The sequence below is a fragment of the Patella vulgata genome, chromosome 3 (assembly GCF_932274485.2).
Source record: "Patella vulgata chromosome 3, xgPatVulg1.2, whole genome shotgun sequence".
Taxonomy (NCBI): Eukaryota; Metazoa; Mollusca; class Gastropoda; family Patellidae; genus Patella; species Patella vulgata.
Genome location: NC_065881.2, coordinates 80138485 through 80159834, shown reverse-complemented (window position 1 = coordinate 80159834; position 21350 = coordinate 80138485). Strand labels below are relative to the sequence as shown.

General features: G+C 35.9%; 1 protein-coding gene and 2 long non-coding RNA genes across 6 annotated transcripts; 1 reads left to right on the top strand and 2 right to left on the bottom strand.

Annotated features, from left to right (window-relative positions):
- Positions 1-411: 411 nt before the first annotated feature.
- On the bottom strand, positions 412-6002 carry LOC126814391 (uncharacterized). Its single transcript, XM_050539488.2, has 3 exons — positions 4720-6002; positions 3712-3866; positions 412-2273 (listed from the first exon to the last, which is right to left on the bottom strand). The coding sequence occupies exons 1-3, from the start codon at positions 5934-5936 to the stop codon at positions 454-456; spliced, it is 3192 nt and encodes a 1063-aa protein (XP_050395445.2). The 5' UTR covers positions 5937-6002; the 3' UTR covers positions 412-453.
- A 3666-nt stretch (positions 6003-9668) lies between these two features.
- On the top strand, positions 9669-12668 carry LOC126814420 (uncharacterized). Of its 2 annotated transcripts, XR_007677601.1 has the most exons (3): positions 9669-9960; positions 12102-12141; positions 12323-12668. It is a non-coding gene; the product is annotated as an uncharacterized LOC126814420 (long non-coding RNA). The 2 variants fall into 2 exon arrangements; XR_007677600.1 differs by lacking the exon at positions 9669-9960 and having other exon boundaries at positions 10287-12141.
- An 885-nt stretch (positions 12669-13553) lies between these two features.
- On the bottom strand, positions 13554-20938 carry LOC126814416 (uncharacterized). Of its 3 annotated transcripts, none has more exons than XR_007677590.2 (5): positions 20074-20938; positions 19403-19590; positions 17364-18645; positions 16440-16569; positions 13554-14236 (listed from the first exon to the last, which is right to left on the bottom strand). It is a non-coding gene; the product is annotated as an uncharacterized LOC126814416 (long non-coding RNA). The 3 variants fall into 3 exon arrangements; XR_007677591.2 differs by having other exon boundaries at positions 20475-20938; XR_007677589.2 differs by having other exon boundaries at positions 20735-20938.
- Positions 20939-21350: the final 412 nt, after the last annotated feature.

Sequence of the window (21350 nt, the reverse complement as noted above, 5' to 3'; positions counted from 1 at the left end):
GACTATGCTGTTTATATAAATGATTTTAGTAATGATGACTGAGACTATGCAAAAATTTCACCCGCTTCTTTCTCGGCTCATAGTGGATCAATTTGACTGAAATTTTCAGCAAATTACCTTCACACTATCTAGTTTTTAACTATTATAGCGAGAACTGCCATCTCTTTATCTTATCTCCTATAATGTATCTTTAAGGTAAGAATTTACTCAAGATTGTTTGCTTTATTTTAACTAAATTATAGTCCTTTTGTTGTTTTAAAGTATAAAATACATCAATAAACTATGTGAATATTTTTGTATTTCTTGATATTTCTCATAAACAGTGAATAAAAGTTGAGTCTAAGAATGCTTTGTGAAAACGGGGACAGGTGTAATGTGTAGTCTTCACACAAAATTTGAAAACAATGTTGAACGAATCATTTGAAAATTAAAATCAGATACACTATAAGAATTTTAAATGCATTTAAATATTTCGTAGGTTTCGCCGTCGGTGTCATCCACCACAAACGGTGCCGTATAATTACCAATCCTATTTGTGGCATAATGGTCGTCAAGGTTTCCACTGTTCTGTTGTGTGTTTTCTAAACTCTGTGCTATAGATTTAGTTTTCCTCTTCCTAGGCGATACATCGAACAGGCTATCTTTCATAGGTATTTGAGAAATTTGTTTATCTGAACCATTTTGATAGTCCGAGGGAACAATATACAATACTTCTTCTTCCAGGAATTTTGGATTAAGAGTATAGGTAATCTCTTCTAACTGATTAGAAAAACAGTCTTCATTAGTTTTTGATTCTCCGTCTTTAAGGAGATCTGGATAAGATTCTTCTAGAAAGCTACAAAAACAGTCTTTATTCCTCTCTGTCGTTGGTTTGTCTTCTGGCTGAGTTTCTTCTTCCGAATAGCTACATGTACAACAACAGTCTTTATTATGTGTTTTCTTTGATTTTTTGCGACGGTGTTTTATTTCTTTTATCTCTGGTTCATATTTCACAGGTCGTCTACGGGTTCGTTTCCCACTGCCAGAATCCTGTGTTGAATGCTGATGTAGTTGGGGTTTGGGAATGTCAAAGGTTAGCAACGGTTTTTTATTCAACAATGCAGTCAACGTTGGTAAATTTGTATTCAGACTAGAACTAAGGTTTCCCTTAGCTGAATTATTATTAACGGACAGAAGTTTCACGGAATCTGCTGCTGAATGTGTTTGTTGGTTTTTGATCATATTGTTCACATTAATATCAGCAGAACTGTTCGGGCATTGTTTAATCACATTTTTATCGATATTTTTAGCAATTGGCTGAGATTCTTGTTTAATTTGTCTTTGAGGACATTTTGTCTGCATTGAAGGACTCTCTATCTGATCATAATTTGTCCAAGCTTCTGGAGGTATTGCATATATTGTTTCACTATCAGAATCTTCATTACTAAATCCAACAATCGCCACCTCATCTTCCTCTTCACATTGCACTGAAGTTTCTGTTGTGGTCTTAGAGCAACTCCTATTTGTCTCTAATTTCTGTTCACTTACAACAGGTTTGGAAGACTGGGTACTGGATGACGAGTCTGATAGTCTTTGTTCACAAGTCAGATTGTCTTCGCATTGCATTAAAGTTTCTGGTGTTGTCTCTAATTTCTGTTTACTTATAAGCAGTTTGGAAGGATGAGAACTGGGTGACGATTCTGAAAGTCTTTGTTCACCAGTCACATTCTCTTTGCATTGTATTGAAGTTTCTGGTGTAGTCTCTAATTTCTGTTTACATACAACAGGTTTGGAAGGCAGAGAACTGGATGATGATTCTGGTAGTCTTTGTTCACCAGTTATGCACAAAATAGTGTTATGTACAGAATCACCACTATGGCTGTGTTTGATTTTATTTAAATCTGTCTGACAGCTGGAGACTTTCTTTTTATTAATATTAGATTTCTGATCACTAATTGTTAACTCTGATGGAATTGTGAGTGAGCTCTTCTCCTTTTGAACAGTGGAGTGTAAATTTGCACATGTTGTTTTAACAGAAGTAAATCGGCTTTTTACGGGACTTATAGTAGTCAACTGGTTTTTAACTGTACTTCTATTATGTGGGGATGAATGAATCAATTGTTGAGGATTTGAAATTTTAGATCGATTTGTCTCCATGGCTTCTGTATTTAGTTTCATCTCTGAACCTTTTAAGTTCTCTATATATTTGCGATGTTTATTTATTGTCAGTGTATTGGATGCGAGAAGAAATATGAGTTTCATCAACTTTTGAATCTTCTCTTTCCCACATTCACCTGTAATTTAAAATATACAAAAGATTATGTGCATGAACATTGCATATTAAACTTTTCATATTTATTCATTTGTTAAAATTTCTGATCATCTTTTGACAGATCTTTTATTCCATGAAATGAAAGGAAATGGGGTTTAACGTCCTACTGTTCTGCTCAGACTGGGATAATAAAGACGGACATACGCCATACAGTGTTCTATGAGGGAAATTTTGCCCGGGCAGCGGCACTACTCTTATAATTCCAACTGCCAAGGGATCTTTTACGTGCACCCCAATGTATACATTGGTTTTTTGTCTCATTCGAATGACTAGAAAGCTGTCCTTGTCAAGCCCGCCTTCCTGCACCACTGACTTGGGGAAACCGCTCCTGAAAATCTCAATGAACTTTCTCTGCCAATGCAGGGATCAAACCATGCGACCTCCAGGCTAGCGAGCCAGCGTCTTACCCACATAGCCACAGTGGCTCCTTTATTCCATGTAAACTACAATATTGTGAAAGAAGTTGAATCTCCAAAATCAATATCAGTCCAAAAATGATTCAATTTTTTTTAAATTTTAAACAAGCGGTTGCCATGCAAGATATGCCCACAATTTGCAAGAGATGGATAGAGAACAAGCTAAAAATAAGGCGTGATTTTTTGTATAATCAGGGGCCATAATCCAGTAAGTAATGGTCTGAATAGCGCGAATATTGAAAGGAAATGAAATCTTTGGGATATAAACATATATTTTAAGTTTCATCAAAATCGGATAAAAATTGAGACCTGTAGACTGTCCACAAACAAATTGTGGGCGGCCGGACATCCGCACGGACAAGGGCGACGACAATATACATCCACATAAAAATGTGGGCGTATAACAACATGATGAATTGATAATTTGTCAACATTCACTGTTCTGCTGACAGAAGAGATAAACAAGCCACCAACATGAAAAATAAGATATTTTTGAAACAGGCAAATTACGATCAGTGGCATTACTTTTCAAAAACAAACAAAAATTTAAGGTTTAGCAAGTTCAAGATTTGTTTTTAAGGGATACATGTATTGCCCTTTATTACTAAAAAATCTGCAATGTAGACAAATGATGCAGTTGTGAACTGCCAATGTCCCAATTCCTAAACACAGCTGTGGTGGCTTCTGGCAAAAAATAACATTGATGAACAACATTTTTGGTTTAGGATATCCAAAAATACATGTATAATCTAAAGTGGTTTAAAGTCCATTCAACACAAACTAGGTCATTTTGGGACTAACATATGGTTCAATTTTATTTCAATAATTCACTTACGCATAGGGGTCTTTAGCAGTGGGAGGAAACTCAAGGACTCAGAGAAAACCCATGAGATTGGACAGGCGACCCTACTCCTTGTCACATTTAAGCAGGGAATCAAAACCCAAAATATAAAATCTAAAGAAAGAATAAAGTAGTAATGTTACCTGCTATTTTCTTCTTTAACCTTTTTTTAATTTTAATGTTTGTACTGAGATTATTGTTACTAATGGTAGACTGGTTAATAGTTAGACCACCTAAGAAGGTCTGAACAATATTTATATCTTTCAAAACATTACTTGGTAATCTAGTCTTCTTGACTCTGAAAAATTCAAGATTTATAGGAGTTAAATCTCTCTGATTGAGTTGATCTGATTTGATCTGATGTGTTCTATTGATTAGTGATGAGGCAAGCTATATACCATTAAACTTCCAACACAACAAACCAATCAACATGTAACAGTAAATGAAATCAATCAATTTTATTTTAGATCCAAATCAAAAAGATCTTGTCATTTTAAATTAACTATAAAGATAGGTTTCCAGGCAACAACACATACGCCCATAAAGTTGTCCAAGCAGTCCATCAGAGTACATGTACATGTATGGGAGCGTTTACAAGACACCAAAAATAATCAAGAGTACATGTAACAACCCATTAATGGGGCATTATGGGAGATTAGATAAAAGAGCTGACAGTTCTCGCTATAATAGTTAAAAAATAGATAACGTAATTAGAATATGCTCCACTCTGAACCGAGATATTAGCTTTTGAATTTTAGGCTAGCCTCAATCATCATTACTAAAGTTGGTACGATAAAAAGCAAAGTCTTGATTATCCATTTTTATGTTTAATTATTTTTCAAAAAATGTATTCCAATCCGATAAATATTGCTAGCGATGGCATCAAGAGTTGATTATGGTCTAAAGAAAGATCTGCAATAGCCAAATTTAGCGCTTGCATAATGTATGTTTAAGTAACATCAAAACAAAACAAAACAAAACATTCGATTGATCAAAGGACATAACTCTGGCTTTGTAGACATACATGTACATGTATAAAATCAGTTTGGAAGCTCAATTTACGAAAAACTACATGTACATGTATAGGCCTATGTACACACTGCTAGGACAATGATCCTCAAAGAAATAAATTGATCATCAATTAAACTCACCTGAGTGAAGCGATGGGTGATTTATGTAAACAATCTATATCACTGGCTATAGAGGCAAAGATATTGAGAGATTGAGACTGATCATCTGGAGTGGTCTCCCTTTCAAACACAACATGTCTGCCACACAATGATCTAACAATAGGACTTCTGGTTGTTGATTTATCTAAAACTGGAGATGTCACCGGTGTATCAAATATGCTTGAACCTTTCGCTAATGTTCTTGCTCCAAGCATGACGTCATCATTCATAGGACTAAACTGTACTGATCCCGGGTCAGACAAAGATGGCGTCTCACCAAACACGACTTGATTTAATGTTTTAGAATTATTATTTCTGTTCATGTAAGGACCAAAACTTTCACTTAAACTATCTAGTGATTGATTGACCACTTTACTATCATTTAAGTTCGTCAAACTTGTATCTGTGAGAGAAGTTTTTAGATTTCTTGTTGCTGGCGAAGTTGTAGAAATATTAGGGTGAAGCACATTGACGATGGGATTTTTTAACGGTGTATTTTGTAACTTGACAGGAGAGTAAGGATTAAGAAAAGGTGTTGAGGATTCTTCTTTTTGTACGAGATCCGACAATGAAAACAGCGGTACACATTTATATAATTCACCACTGTCATTAGTCAATACAGTCACATTTTTATTTTCAGATAACGTTTCTGGTTCATTTGATATAAACTGAGAGTTATTGTCATTGTCTGTTCTTGATGTCTTCTGGTTTTCAAATGATTTTGACTCAATTGATGTTACGTTATGGCTGGATGCTTCAGTTAGATTCTGATCTTGAGACGTAGTTCTTAAATTTGGTGCTTGAGAAAGCATTGGATTAGCAGACATTTCTTGTAAGTTAGGGTTTCTTTCAGATACACTATTTCCTAATAGCGCTGATGCCGTCAAGAGATGAGCTGAGCTATGACCAGGCAATATGTAATCAGCAGGGACAATATTTCTTAATATCTTTTCAGCAGCAGATGGCTTTCTAGGACTTTGTCTTCTGCAAGATATTGTGGCATTGTTGGCTACAGATGTGGGCGGTGGTGTACCTTCAATATTTCCAAGTTTGTTTCGTTTTAAAGCATTCTTACATGCTTTAGTTTTAGTGTTCTTACATGCTTTAGTTTTTCTACCTCTTTTTTTGCCTTTTTGTGAAGATTTAACGGTGACGTTAACCTCTTTAGGGCTTTTATTAGAAACTTTAGGATTTACCATGGCAACTTTAGAGCTTATCTTACAAACTTTAGGACATATCTTGGAGACTTTCGCAGGGTTTTGTAATAGTTCGGATTCACCTGATTTACATGTATTTAGCTTTCTCTTCAAGGAACAGCTTGAATTCTTTTTCTTGTTTTTTGGTGGTGCGATAAATGTATTATTGGTTAATTCCCGATGACACGATTTTTGCTTGGTTTGCAAACACAACTGACCAGTAACATTCTGATCTGAATTAACTTCATTAGTTTCTAAATCGAAAATTGCACGAGCAGCAATACTTAACAAATCATCTGTTTGTACTGTTTTTTCTTTAGGTAATTCACAAGTTATGGATTGATTTTTGGGTAGAAACGACTCTGGATATGTTACAGAGAATGTGTGACCGAGGAATTTCTTTTGAGATATATATTCAGGATTTAAAGTGGCCAGATCGACGAGAAATGAATTCCCATCCATTCTGCTCTCCGTCTTTCCCATCCAGAATAAACATATGGATTTTAACCCCGAGAACCCGATCCAACTGCTGGTGAAGAAACTGTCTGGTAAAGCCACATCGAGCATCTTATAGTGATTTACAATTTCAGTAGGTGCGGGCATTAATTGACAATTCAATTTCCCGACTAACTGATAAAAATCTTCCATTGTCATGAAATCATGTAAAAGAGTTAGAATTTGATGACAATTTACAAAATATTTCTCGCTGTCGTGGCCATTTATATGAAATGCTGCCAATGACGTGTTATTCAATATAACACGCCCTATTTCAGCTACTACATATTCCTTGTCTGGTCGTGAAGAACTTTTCGGTTGTTCGATTAAAAATGTATTTAACTTGGTATAGTTCGTAATGTTTGTCACAACTTGACTAACATTTAAAAGATTGTCTTTTGCACATTTATGCCCTAATACTTTTTCATAGGCGACAGTTGTCCCACTTTTACTATTGTTAGTATTACATGTATCTAAAAGCCAGCAAACAAGACCGACACTTAAGAGGGTACGCTTAGAATAAGATGGAGGGAGCATATTTCTTTGTTTCAAATAATCCTTTTCCTCATTTAATAAACGATCAGACATTGCTGGGAAAGTTTTGGTAAAGAACGAATCTAATACTGAATTCATTGGTTTTGGAAACATACATCTGTGATCCAATTGTCCTCGACTCAGAAACCACACACCATTGCGCTTAAAACTACACAATTCTACGTTATTTATTACAACTCGTCCAACGTGATGTAATATGATCGCTTTATTGTATCGTATTAATGTTTGCTCCACAGATGGACAAACACTAGCTGGATTACGACAATCACAAAATTGAGGCAACGGAAGACACTTTTCTTTCGGCGGTGAAACCGAATTTTGGATCATTATACATGTATCTAATTTGGTTATTGGAGTTGTCTGATCTTTGGAAACACTTCTAGCAGCTCTTTTCTTTCTTGGTCTTTTCTCCATCGGCTGGTTACTACTGGTTACGCAATCTACATTCATGGCTACATCTTCCACCGCAGCTGGTAGATTAACCTGTTGAATTGATTGAACACTGCTGAATGACGATGGATTTATTTCTTTCCCGACTTGAACATGTGAAAATAGAATATTTAGGTCTTCATTATTGTTGGTTGGGATTTCTGTTCTGTCTGTTCCAGCTGTATAGTTATTGATTATCTGATCTCCCATGCATGTCTCTAAAACTTTCAGAGTTTCAGAAGACAAGTTGGGAAGAGGGTTCATATTCATTGATGAGTTTGTCATATCCATCATCGGATCAGCCAACACATTGGAAATGGGATAATGATTTAAGACGGATGTTGCCTGAATGTCAAATTGTCTATTCACTCCCTCAAAAAGATCCTCTATAGAGGGCAGCTTATTCTTGTAGTTTCCGTTGAAATCACAATTTGTGCTGGGAATAACAGAGGTTTGCGTATTACTTGTATTAGAAGAACAGGTGTTTATTTCGGCAAACAATGTGGAAGGTGTTGAATTTATAACAGACTGTGATGATCTATAAAAGTTTTGTTGATCTGAATGCAATGAAACAGGATTCCTAATAAGCTGATGCTGTCCGAGGGAAGTGTCTGGCATTGCATTATTGGGATATTTCTGTATTACATACTGACTGTTTGGATTAATATTATTGAGAGATGCTGATAATAAATTGGTATTTTTATCTTGTACTGAAGCTATAGAAGTGATAAAATCCAAATGGTCCATGGTTAACAGTTTAATAAACAAGTATAATCCACACCTCTTTCTACATGTATATAACACACCTTGGTCTTATCTATTAGATAAATCATTCTTGAACGTTCATGTCACATTTTTACAAGTCTGAGAATCATTTTAATGGAACATCTGAAGATTATTTAATTCTGAAACATAAAAGAATAAACTTGTTAAAAATATTTAAGTTTAATATACAGATACAATGGTAATATAGCTTTTTGATTTTGAATTCATATTTTCAATCGTTTGTAGAGCTTAAAATGTTTCTAGTGATACAGAAGTTAAAAGTTTAAACACAATCTACTTGTAGTATACATAGATGTTTATGGCAAGTTTTATTTCAAATTTCATTCTCCTGATGTTGGTGATGCTCAATAGTGGGTGCTGAGTCTGAATGTCCCAAATTGACAGAATTGCAATCAAGTGACACAGAACTGAGTCATGTCGTAATTCTGTCAGTCTCAACAACTGAGGTGATGTAGAATCGTGATGTAATTAAACACAGTGTTATTTTTTCTCAACTGTCATGGTGGTTTGAGATATTTTCTTATGTAGTCGGCGTATGTGTAGTCCAAATCTTTATGTCCAACACTGATAATGCTATGCAAGAAAACCTTTATTTTTGTTTGAATGAATAAAGGACATTTTTTAATCACTTTTTTCCTGCAGTGAATTATTTTGGTTTATATCATGAATCTCACACAAGGTTTCTGTAAACTAATGATGTTCATTATTTGCTTTGTGAAGATAGAAAGCATTCTATTTTTGTCTATTTTTTAAGCCCAAGGCAACAAGGATACTGCTACGCTGGCATGTTCCTGAAGCAACGACTGCGATTTTTACAACATCTGGACGTTGCTAGATTACTTCACAATTCCCAAACTTTTAGCTACGTTATCTGCAGACATGAGAACAGTAGCGTCCAATCAGAGGTTGTGACATAGCAACCTCCACGGAAAACCTTGACATTGAACAAACCTTGAACTTTGCAACTCAATTATCACAGATAGACATTTTAGCTTGAAAGCGTGAGACTTGGTATTCGCGATGATCGAGGAATTTGATAAGCTCTCAAGCTGGGTGAATACCCAATCGAAATTTGTGCCGAAATATGCAGGGTAGACTATTACACACGTGAAGGCCTCGATAAGATGATGTACGTAGTTACATGTAAAGCGAGATCATGCCTTCTCTATGGAAGATGCTATGCATGAAAACTGTTAATTTGTCGGTCGAAATCCTCCATTTTATTGACTGGCATCTTTCATGGGAATGTCACTGGCGAATGCAATTCCGGAACGTACCGATTGAAAATTAAATTTCTGCAGATGAGATTGATTGTGTGTTTATTCTATCACTTTAGTTACTTGTTTCTGCAATACCCTAATAAAGTTTTATCAGTGGAATTTCTTCCTATTAACTTGCTGCTGACAAATGCATCAATTCTATATTATTTCGACTTAAATGCGAGAAATACCTCAAAATAAATATGAACACCGATTTGTCAGCACAATACTGGATCTTCAATGAGTTACTTTCTATTTTTCACTCGGCAACCGGCTGCAGATTTCACTCGGCCAACTTCGGTTACTCCTCTACACCAAACCATGTTTCCAAACAGAATTATCTTTCCGTGACCCGCAAATTATATTTTTAACTGGTTTGCTTTTGGCGCAATATTCTGATGTTTAGGCTAACACTGTTTTTAACGGCGTCAGCTTCTTATATTTATTGGGCTACAAACACTAAACAGTTGTCTTTTATTTTCTGAGGAGATTTTCTGACCTGGGTAATGTAAATGAAGTTTGTTACTTTATAGTAGGCTAGTATTTGACTAAAACTGCATAAATCAAATCTTAATCATAGATGTACCGATTGTAAATAATTTTTTTTGCTGACGAAGTCTTTTCTAACTTTTGGGGTAAGACTACTAAGTAGCCTACATTGAAATTAGTGCTAGTACAGTAGAAGTGGTCTTGGCGTCGGGTAATCGATATGAAAACAAGTCTACATTATAATTAGGCCTAGATATCTACCTAGTCCGACTTCATTTCAAGCATTTTATTTATACCCCTTAAGTTGTAGTAGTGACAGTTTAACTACAAGTAAGTGCAACCAACAGGGGGTCACAGTATCGTGACTCGTGGACTTGTCAGGAGTATAACTTGAGCCTGAGAATGATCAATGAGATACACACAAATGGATAAGTCTGATAATCAGTTAATAAATCAGATGTAACTTGTAAATAAAGGCACTGTATGACAGTGTATGTAGGCCTACATATGATATATATTCTAAATACTAATAAATAGGCCTAGTAGTATTGTTTTATTAATATTACCTATTTATTAATTAATAGGGTTTCAGGTCAAACTCAAAGTTTCAAATGATCAAAACGCTCTATATACCAGTCAATGCGTGGGATGGCACCAAAATAAGTGCTTTTCTGTCATATTTGAGTGACGTCATGAGTCATAAGCGGTATTTTCCCTTCAGAATCGCTATACTGGCTAGGCTCTATATAGTACCAATTTTAAAACTGAATGAAATCCGCACGTTATTGTCAGCTAAGATTTATTAAAATCATAATTATATATTATAGATCTAATTTCAAATATTATACTTAACTAATAGAATCAATTAAGCTTTTACTATCTAATATGGTCGAAGCTCAGGTCCTAAAAACGCCTTTAATTTATGGTTTCTGTTATTCTTAAATAGATATTGTTAGGGACCTCATGCTGGAGGTTCGGTCGCATGATCATTTAATGTTCGAATTCTATACAAAATTGTAAAGTCTGAAGTTAGTATCAATGTAATTTGCTTATCTGGTCAACAAAGGTCCATTTACATTGATTTTGATGGAAAATTAGATCTGAATTACATATTACATATTTAAAGTTTATATTTCTTGATTATAAAGGTAGAATTTGAAATTATTTTTTCAGTGTTTTAAATGGGTTGGTTTTTTTTTTTGATGGCTTTGACCATTAAATTGAAAAAAATCAATGAAATGGACCTTTGTTGTGGTGTGGATAGGCTTGGGTGTAGGGGTGCCGGGAGCCCAAGTAGTGTCGTTAAAAAAGTATTAACATTAGTGTTACTTTACTCTTATTTTATGAAAGTTTTTTTCGCAAGTTGATTTCCTTTATTTTTTTAATGTAGAATGGTAATGAACTGCTTTTTTCCTTTTCTTTGCTTTATTTGTTCCGTTTGAATTTGATTTATCTGTTTAGTTTTTGATTGTTTAATTATTGTTTTTGTTAATTAAGTTGATTCTTTTAAACTTTGTTTTTATTTTTATACGTCCGTCGTCCACAATTTCTTGTGAACGCTCTAGAGACTAAAGTTAATATCTGATATTTACTGCCAGAGTTATAGCCCTTGATCACTTTGATAAATCTTGTGAACGCTCTAGAGGCTAAAGTTAATATCCAATGGACTCCAAATTGTTACACAGTGTGTAAGGTCATGAGACGAAGAAGCCTAATGATTTTCAGCGATATCCGATAATTACTACCAGAGTTATGGCCCTTGATCACTTTGAAAAATCTTGTGAACACTCTAGAGGCTAAATTTAAAATCCAATTGACTTTAAATTTATACACAGTGTTTAAGGTCATGAGACAAGACGCCTATTGATTTTCAGCGAGATCTGATGATTACTGCAAGAGTTATGGCATTGATATGTGAGAGACATCAGTTTAAAGTCGATTCTGGTTATTATAATCTAATGTATGAACTTTGTGTTGATTTTACCAGCCTGTAATTGTGGTATCATAATTAATTGTGATTTTAACATTTTTTTTAGTTAACTATATTAAATGAATTCCAAATGTACGTGTTGGCGAGGGGGTACATTAATAATTATATGTTTTTGTAGTACATGTTCCTTGTTTTATAATAAAACTACGCCCTTTCATTTTTCAGAAGAAAAGTATAGAAAATATTTCCAATTATCTATCTTGAGGTAAATCAGTTTATTATTTTCATTAACAGTTCTTATTTTTGTAAATTTTTATGTAAATCAACTACTTGTCATTGGAGTGCATCTCAAAATTCACTTTCCTTATCTACATAAAGTTTATGTAATAAGTTATAGTGTGTAAATTTGAAGTAAGTTCATATGTTTTTTTATTAATTATTTACAGATCACAGAGATTGAATGCTGCAGGTCTTGTGTTTAGTGTATAGACTAATTGGTGGATGTTATTAACATTAACCTTTTAGCAAAGGTTAGCTTGATGATGTTACTGACTTTGCAGTGTAGTGGAAGATGTTAACCTAACTTTGGTAGACAACAAGCCTAACCCTGAAGTCAACGATGTACAATATGTCAGTGTCACTGTTCCACTACCAAACGTAACGCGAATATAAACAATACTTACGGGTACATGTATTTACTTTGATTGAAATGAGGTCAACTTAAAAATTTGTGTAGATGTGTTATTTGTTGTAACAGTTATATCCATAAAAGTTATATCCATAAAATGTAAATTGTATTTTCTCTATATTAGTATAACAGATTAAACGAAATAAGATTATTTCACTCATGACTCGTAGTCACCCACCATCGTAGAAGTGTCAACATATCGAGAACACGCATTCATGAACCATGATTAGTTGGGACAAATTAATAATGAGGAATACTGTTTTCAAAGGCCTTAAGACAGGAAAGTGGTTATTGGTCACAACATTCATGTGTCACTGCAGGGGAGGGGGTGGAGTCAAATGATAATGCATTCGTGTTGGATAATAAGGTCTGTCATTTAGTGAAGAGGCTTAGCTTCGTTTCCAAGAGTAGGGTCGACTGCATTCCCACTGTTAAGATTTCGAGAAACAGGGCCCAGATTCTCACATCAGATACTTGAACCACAGAAAAGGTTACCTTTCAGAAAATTGGCTCTGTAGCCTAAAACTGAATCACCTATATCTCGGTTCAGAGCAAAGCAATCTGACTGAAATTTCAGCATTTTCTGTTTCTATTATTTATTGTTGAACTATTATAGCGAGAACTGTCAGCTCTTATCTAATCTTACCCAATGGCGCCAATGCCCCTTTAAAATGCCCCTTATAAATCTAGTTTAAAATCCAAATATTTGTCTAAACTTTAGACAGACCTTATGATCTACTAGTATTCTCCAGTTGGTCAATTTCACTGCAAGTCAGTCAAAACGGCCAAACATGACTGGCGAAAATAAGACAAATAAGGTTGGAAGTACCTTCAAAACAAACCATGGCACTTGAATCAATGACAGACCTTATGATCTAAAGCATACATCAGACCACTCAACCACACAACTGGTAAAGACTTTAGACAAATATTTGGATTTTAAATTAGAAACAAAACCATACTGTTGAAGATGTAATTGAGACAAGACATTAGACTAGCACTTATATTTATTAGCAAAAAAAAGCCAACAATTTGATTGGTTTTAGTGCTTAGCCAATCAAAATTGAAATTTCTACTAAAATTTGGATTTGATCTTAGTTAAAATTTCCCTACTTTTAAGTTCTGGTAAAATGTCCTTATGTGTCGGAAGTTCTGATTTGTCGACTAAACGAAAGCGACCAGACTGTCCACCGTTGGCTTTGAGAAATGCGACAATTTTGATCGGTGACATACTTTGCGTTACAATGGTGTACATCTGATTTCTAGTGGAATGATTTATAAAGCGAACTGGAACGGGGAGGTTATACAGTAAGCCGTTAATCTGGCGTGTGATATGATGAGGGAAAGCAGGTCCAAACAGTAGATCTTTTAGCATTTTAACTTTAATGAATTCGTCTAGTCGTGCCTGGGCAGCTTTTAAAATAAATCTATCAGCATGACGGTAATGTGGTTTTCTAGGATATTTCTTCTTAGCCTGTGAATCTGTTACTTCTTCCTTCATTTCAACATCTGTGTCACTGGTCTCAGTTTCTGAATCAGTTCCCTCAGCTGTAGTAGCTGTAACGTTTTCTCCTGCATCCTCGGCAGCTTTCTTCAACACCTCCGCTTCTTTAAGCAACGTATCAAAACTGACAGATTCTATCGCTTGATCAGGTTTAGTGTAAGCAGAAACCTGGAATTAAAAACGATTTACTAAGACATGATATCTAGGTTAACTTTAAATAATGGCATTTATCAATTAAAGGTCAAATCTGTGCCTAGCCAGGAAGGCATTTTTATGTGCAATACAAGAGCAGAACGAAAACCAAGGTGGCTCAGTACATGAGGTGCCAGCTCTGTGGATAAGCCATCGGCTCAGGGGTTAAGCCACCAGCTCAGTTGGTAAGACAATGTCTCAGTGGGTAAAGACCCACCTCTGTGGGTAAACCGCTGGCTCGGTGGGTTCTGACTCGGTGTGTAGGACACTGGCTCATTGATAAGAATCTGTTTTTAATCTGGCCAATGAAGTTCCTCAGGTTTTTCCAGCCTTTTTTCGTCTTGTTGCAAGGGCAAGATGGACTGGACAAGAAAAAAGGTCCCTTGTATAGCCATTGGCAGCATGTTGACGGAACGGGAAAAAAATGCACGATACTGGACATGAGATTCTACTCCTTGTCACATACAAGCTTGGCTCAAATTGATTCAAGGACATATCTTATGATCTAAAGGGCATGCATTAGACCACTAGACCAGCCCACCCATATATCAATCTTCTGGTGTTGTCACAGGATAACCCTGCTCAAGGGACAGGAACGTTGCTTCAGTGAAAGGGTGTAGAAATGCAATGCTTGGCTAAATTGGTTTTTATACGCCCACACTGAAATGTGGACGTATATTGCCGTCGCCCCCGTCCGTCCGTCTGTCGGTACGTCCGTCGGTCCGTCCGTCCATCGTCCACAATTTCTTGTGAACGCTCTAACGCCAAAAGTTATCATCCAATTGTTTTAAAATTGATATATGTTGTTTTCATTAGTGAGATGAAGAAGCCTATTTAATTTCAATAACTTCTGTTTATTACGTCTAGAGTTATGGCCCTTGTTTCACTTTGTTGAACCTTGTGAACGCTCTAATGCCAAAAGTTAACATACGATCTTTGTGAAATTTATATGCAATATTTATGTTAGTGAAACGAAGAAGCCTATTGAATTTCAACAATTTCTGTTTATTACGTCTAGAGTTATGGCCCTTGTTTCACTTTATTGAACCTTGTGAACGCTCTAACTCCAAAAGTTATCATCCGATCTTTCTGAAATTTACATGCATTATTTAAATTAGTGAAACGAAGAAGCCTATTGAATTTCAGCAATTTCCGTTTATTACGTCTAGAGTTATGGCCCTTGTTTCATGTTATTGAACCTTGTGAACGCTCAAACGAGAAAAGTTATCAACCGATATGCATCATTTAAATTAGTAAAACAAAGAAGCCTATTGAATTTCAGCAATTTCCGTTAATCATCTAGAGTTATGGCCCTTGTTTCACTTTGTTGAATCTTGTGAATGCTCTAATGACAACAGTTATCATCCGATCTGTTTGAAATTGATATGCATGATTTAAATTAGTGAAACGAAGAATCCTATTGAAGTTCAGCAATTTCCTTTAATTACGCCATGAGTTATGGCCCTTGTTTCACTTTGTTGTACCTTGTGGTTGCTTTAACGACAAAAGTTATTATACGATCTGTATGAAATTTAAAGGTATCGTTTAAATTAGTAAAACGAACAAGCCTATTGAGTTTCAGCAAATTTCCGTTAATTACATCTAGAGTTATGGCCCTTGTTTCACATTGTTGAATCTTGTGAACGCTTGAACGACAAAAGTTATCACCCAATCTGTATGAAATTCATATGCATCATTTAAATTAGTGAAATGAAGAAGCCTATTGAATGTCAGCAATTTCTGTCAATTACTTCTAGAGTTATGGCCCTTGTTCTACTTTGTTGAATCTTGTGAACGTTCGAACGACAAAAGTTATCATCCGATCTGTATGAAATTGATATGTATTATTTGAATTAGTAAAACGAAAAAGTCTGTCGAATTTCAATAATTTCTGTAGATTACTTCCTGAGTTACAGCCCTTATTTTAGTTTTTAGAACCTTGTGAACCCTCAAACGACGAAAATTATAATGTCATCTGTATGAAGTTGTCTATTAAATGCCCCCTAATTACCTACAAAAGAACAAATATACGACAACTCTTGTCGACCGCTCGGACGATTTAGCTGCTGTGGGCGTATGTTTAGTTGCCTGGCAACCTATCTTTATATAATGTAGGCCCTATTTAGCTCAGGAATCCATAGCCCTAAAGCTAATTCAAGTATTCAATAGAATAACTTACCTCTATGACTGGTTGTGTTTCGTAGAGCTTAAACAAGATATCAGCTGCTGCAAAATTTCTAGAGCCTATCTTACTAAGAGACACTGCAGGTTCGGTTCCAACATCTTCCTTCTGTATCTTCATCTGACATCTTAAAGTAAAAAAAGAGAGAAATGGGGATTAACACTCACACAAAACAAACCAACATTTTTGGACTGACACCCAGGAGGTTTGACTCAATGAAAGATCTTATGAGCTTGGACCACTCAACCACCCCTAAAAACAAAAGAAGAGTAACAAGCAAACTGAACATTTCAAAATTTTGATCAATGGGACAAGACTAGATCTTAAAGCTACAATTTCATATTTGTTAAGTTATATTTTTAAAATTTATTAAAATAAAGCCTTAAAATAGATGGTATCCATACACAGTCCTACCTTGTTAAAGAATAATCCTATTAATCCTATAATTCACTATTGCCAGCTGCGAAATTGGCAAAATTATCATTTTCGAATTCCAACATTTGAAGATAGCTAATGCATGGAGGCAATAGGAAAACAAGGGAGGTAATTGTGTTATTATTTCCTGTGTCAATGATTTTTAAGGGTGGGAAATAATGCCCATAGTCGTATAATAGTGAGTTGATAACCTATTGAGCAAAAGACATAGAAATAATTATGTTTTGACTTTCATAGAAAATATGAAATTCTGGCTTGAAGGCTAAGGCCAGGAAACACAGCCTAAGTCTTACAGTTAAGGCCGGAAGACGCAAGACTACAGTAGGTCTTAAGAGATTCAAGACTAGGTCTTAAGAGACACAAGACTAGGCCTTACAGTTGAGGCCAGAAGATACAAGACTAAGCCTTACAGTTGAGACCGGAAGACACAAGACTAGGCCTTAAGATTATGGCCGGGAGACCAGACTAGGCCTTAAGGCAACTTACCTGAATACACGATCATCATTGTCAAAAAACTCCCATTCCAACAACATATTGTTGACAAAACATGAATGTTGTAAAATATAGAAACCTTGAACTTTACGATCTACTATCCAACTGACGTCCTCAAAGACAACGATATCCTTGGCTGGTAGTGTTGATATAGGTTTTCGGGTCCATTGTAAGCGATGAAGATTCGAACAGTTATCTTCCAAAATGCAGTTGCCCTTGACACGAAAGTCGATAACATCTGTTGCTGCTTGGTCGTGTGGTTGAAGTTTACTGTGTTGGGGGAGGATGAACTCGGGGTCACAGTTCGTGAAACCTATCGGGCTTTAGAGTAAGCGTCTGCTTGGGCATCTGTTCGGTTCTCTGCTTCACCAATCATGATGAAATGACCAGCTAGATAGAGGTTACAGAAAATTTTCTCCTTTTCTATTTCTGTGTTGATGCTACGACGGTATAGACAAATGGGCGTCAATTTTACATCGTTGAAAATTCCATCCAAGACAGTAATGATGGATGCAGGATGCGTGGCACTGCTATGTTCGTTCATTTTGACAAACTGTTCACGGAGATCAAATGCCCTAGGATTTGGTGCTGCCTTTACCAAAGTGCTCTGAACCTGTGCTTCTGCTTCTGTTATGACAGACTGTTCGACACCATCTAAGATGTTGCCATGTTCAACATTCATGGTGGTCAGTCGTTCAACCACCATATTATAACACAATGACTTAGCAGTTTTTTTGGAAACTGAAACACCTGCACCTTGTAGTATGTTGTCAATAAAGTACATTCCCTTATGATAAACTTTCCCTGATTCAGCTTTACAACTCTCTACATCATATCGACAACGGACTCGACATTTAGCCACAGAGGCCGCCAACTCCATTTTGCTGACTGAATTGGTTGAAGCATATTTAGGATTGGTTAGAATATCTTGGATCGGTTTCAAAATAGATGGTGGGGGTAACTCTGCAATTGTTTCTTTCTCCATCTTAGCAACGGTCGAGTTAAAATTCTCCAGTTTCTCCTTGATAACTTTTGGGGTCATATCATCCTGGTTCAAAATTTCAGTGACAGGAAGGGTACGATAAAGTTCCACCGCCTTCTTGAAACATGACAGTTTGATTTCTTTCTTGTTGATGCCGATAGCTCTGGCTAGGAACACACCACCCAGATTAAGTCGGCCAGTGAAAAAGGATCCGTTCTTTCCTTGTACCATGCCATCGATCAAAAAATCTGGTCAAATTCCAACTTTACAACTCATCAGAGAATTCTCAAACAACTAAAATGAAATAAAATAGGATTTAATGGGAAAGAGAGGAAAATGGGCTTTATTGTTCACTCGACACTAGGTCATTTCGGGACTAACATATAGTTCATTTTATTTCATTAGGGGTCTTTAGCAGTGGAAGGAAACCCTGAGGACATGGAGAAAACGCACGAGGTTGAACAGACGACCCTACTCCTTGTCACGTACAAGCGGGTAATGACGCATTAACGCTTCGACCACCCAAACTCGCCCAACTGGTCTTATGTAGATGGGCAAATAAAAGAATTTTATACGTAATACATGCTTGAATAAAAATAAAAATAAAAATAAAGCAGAATCTGTGTTTTTAATGAGATTATTGTGAAAAATATTAAACATGCATTATGCAAGAGCTAAACCTGTCAATTTCAGGTCTTTCTTTAGGCCTGAAATCTTATCTAAATTATTAATTAGACATTAATTAACTTATCCAGACCATAATAAACTCCCGATGTCAAGGCTAGCCTTCGATGTCGACTGGATTACAATTCTATATGCTGCTATCGCTCATTGATAATTAAATCACAACAATAGACAATCGAGACTATTAGTTTCAAGGCTAGGCGAAACTTTCATCCGCTTAGTTTTCGGTTCATAGTGGACCAATTTGACTGACATTTTCAGCAAATTCCCTTTCCATTATGTAGTTTTTAACTATTATAGTGAGAACTGCTAACTCGTTATCTTATCTCCATCTCCCATAATGTATCTTTAATAAATAAAACCTCACCATAATTTCATTGATTACTTTTTTTTCACTTCGTAAAAACATTGAAAGTCGTCGAATTTTTTCTGCTAGCGGCAATTTTGTGGCATCGATTGGTTCTGGGTTGGGTGTTTTGTGTACAGCGGCAGCAGGCAGACCTTTGTTATCAATGGGGCGTGTCTGGCAGCCTGGTAATGTTTCCCATTTCTTCTCTGTAAATAAACCATTAAAAAATGTAGTTTGTTAAAGCTGCATTTAGTAACTGTATTGAATAAACAATGACTAATATACCGGTGTATTAAATACAAGTTTTTTCACAGTTCATTTCTGACGACGTCTTGAAAAGTGTTCTCTTGTATTTATCAAGCCACAAACAAAATAAACTTCTAAATAACTTGTATTCTGAATATTGTTTAGTGCCCAGGTTCACTTTGCTCATTTCTGTTGATCAGCGGCTGGGGAGGGGGGGGGGGAATAGGTTTTACATTTAGATTCAGAACGAACATGATTCTTCTACAGCCATCCTTTTTACAGTGGTTACAACTTAAACATACAGGTTTCAAGTTTAACTGACTACCATGACTAGAGAATAGAATAACGTGATTTATCAACGAATTAACAGAATTTTAAAACAAAATTAAAAGCTTTTGAGCAGTAGTACAGGTAAAAATTATGTGTGTCAAAAAGATAAGCACCACCGTTTAAAATGAGGTCTGTTTGATATTTAACCATCAACAATAAATTCAGATGGTTTTTATTTGGAACCATGTAATATCCATCACAAAATACTTCCAGCATAAGTCTTGCCACTCCAAGAAGAATAGTATCAGGTTCCTTTGGTACCATGGTACTAATCAAACAAGAGGTGTTGAGGACGTGATCCAAGTGAGAGAGGGGGGGGGGGTTGGATGGCTGAATGGTTAGCTGTATCATAAAGTCTGTCATTGAGTCAACTGGCGTGGTTTCGAATCCCCGGTTGTACGTGACAAGGAGTAGGGTCGCCTGTCCAACCTCGTGGGTTTCCTCCGGGTCCTCCGGTTTCCTCCCACAGCTAAAGATCCCTACGCGCAAGCGAATTATGGAAATAAAATTGAACCATATGTTAGTCGAGTGGACGTTAAACCCCATTTCTCTCTCTCTCTCCAAGTGAGAGAGGGATACACATGACGATGGTTATCACTACTCTTGTCTGTAATCCTCATCCTTTTCCTGACCAGATCATCTAATGGACTCCTATATTTTTCGAAATCCTCAATTAAAAAATATCTATTACTTAAATGACCAAATATTCCTGTCTTGTTTTACTTTAAGGTGGTCCTTAACCTTTTGTCAGTTGTATTTATTTTTATAACTTACTTGCACCACCGGCACTGTTTGCGGGAGTTCCAACACCTCCTATAGAATTCAACTCATTGTTAAAAATATAATTTGCGGGTCACGGAAAGATAACTCTGTTTGGAAACATGGTTTGGTGTAGAGGAGTAACCGAAGTTGGCCGAGTGAAATCTGCAGCCGGTTGCCGAGTGAAAAATAGAAAGTAACTCATTGAAGATCCAGTATTGTGCGATTTGTCAACCATGTTGATTTCCGCGGATTTTCGTCCACTTCCGGTTCTGGTATTCGACCACTGGTCTTTAAAAATATCCTTTTGAGAACTTTACCTTTATTTCCCCCAGTTGATTTTAACCTTTTGATATAAATATTTATGCGTTTACAACTTATTTAAACACTACTATGAAAATCTTTTAATTTGACTACATATACTTTAGGAAAAAAAGTAAAAGTAGACCTTAAAATTGGCTGGGGCTATTTGCCACATGTGGTAAGACAATCCGGAGACTATTTGCCACATGTGACAAGTCTCATTTCATGTGGCACGGCTACAGACCACAATTATCAACCGATTTCAATGAAACTTACAGATTATAATAAGAGTATTAATATCTCAAACTAGCTTTCGGCCACTTCCGGT

What these genes read in the sequence shown, in the direction of transcription:
- LOC126814391 (XM_050539488.2), bottom strand. Translation starts at nt 5,936, where the DNA reads ATGGTAAATCCTAAAGTTTCTAATAAAAGCCCTAAAGAGGTTAACGTC. An exon ending in TCACCCATCGCTTCACTCAG is followed by an intron (nt 3,867 to 4,719) that starts GTGAGTTTAATT and finishes TGAATTTTTCAG; the next exon opens with AGTCAAGAAGACTAGATTAC. An exon ending in GTTAAAGAAGAAAATAGCAG is followed by an intron (nt 2,274 to 3,711) that starts GTAACATTACTA and finishes TTTAAATTACAG; the next exon opens with GTGAATGTGGGAAAGAGAAG.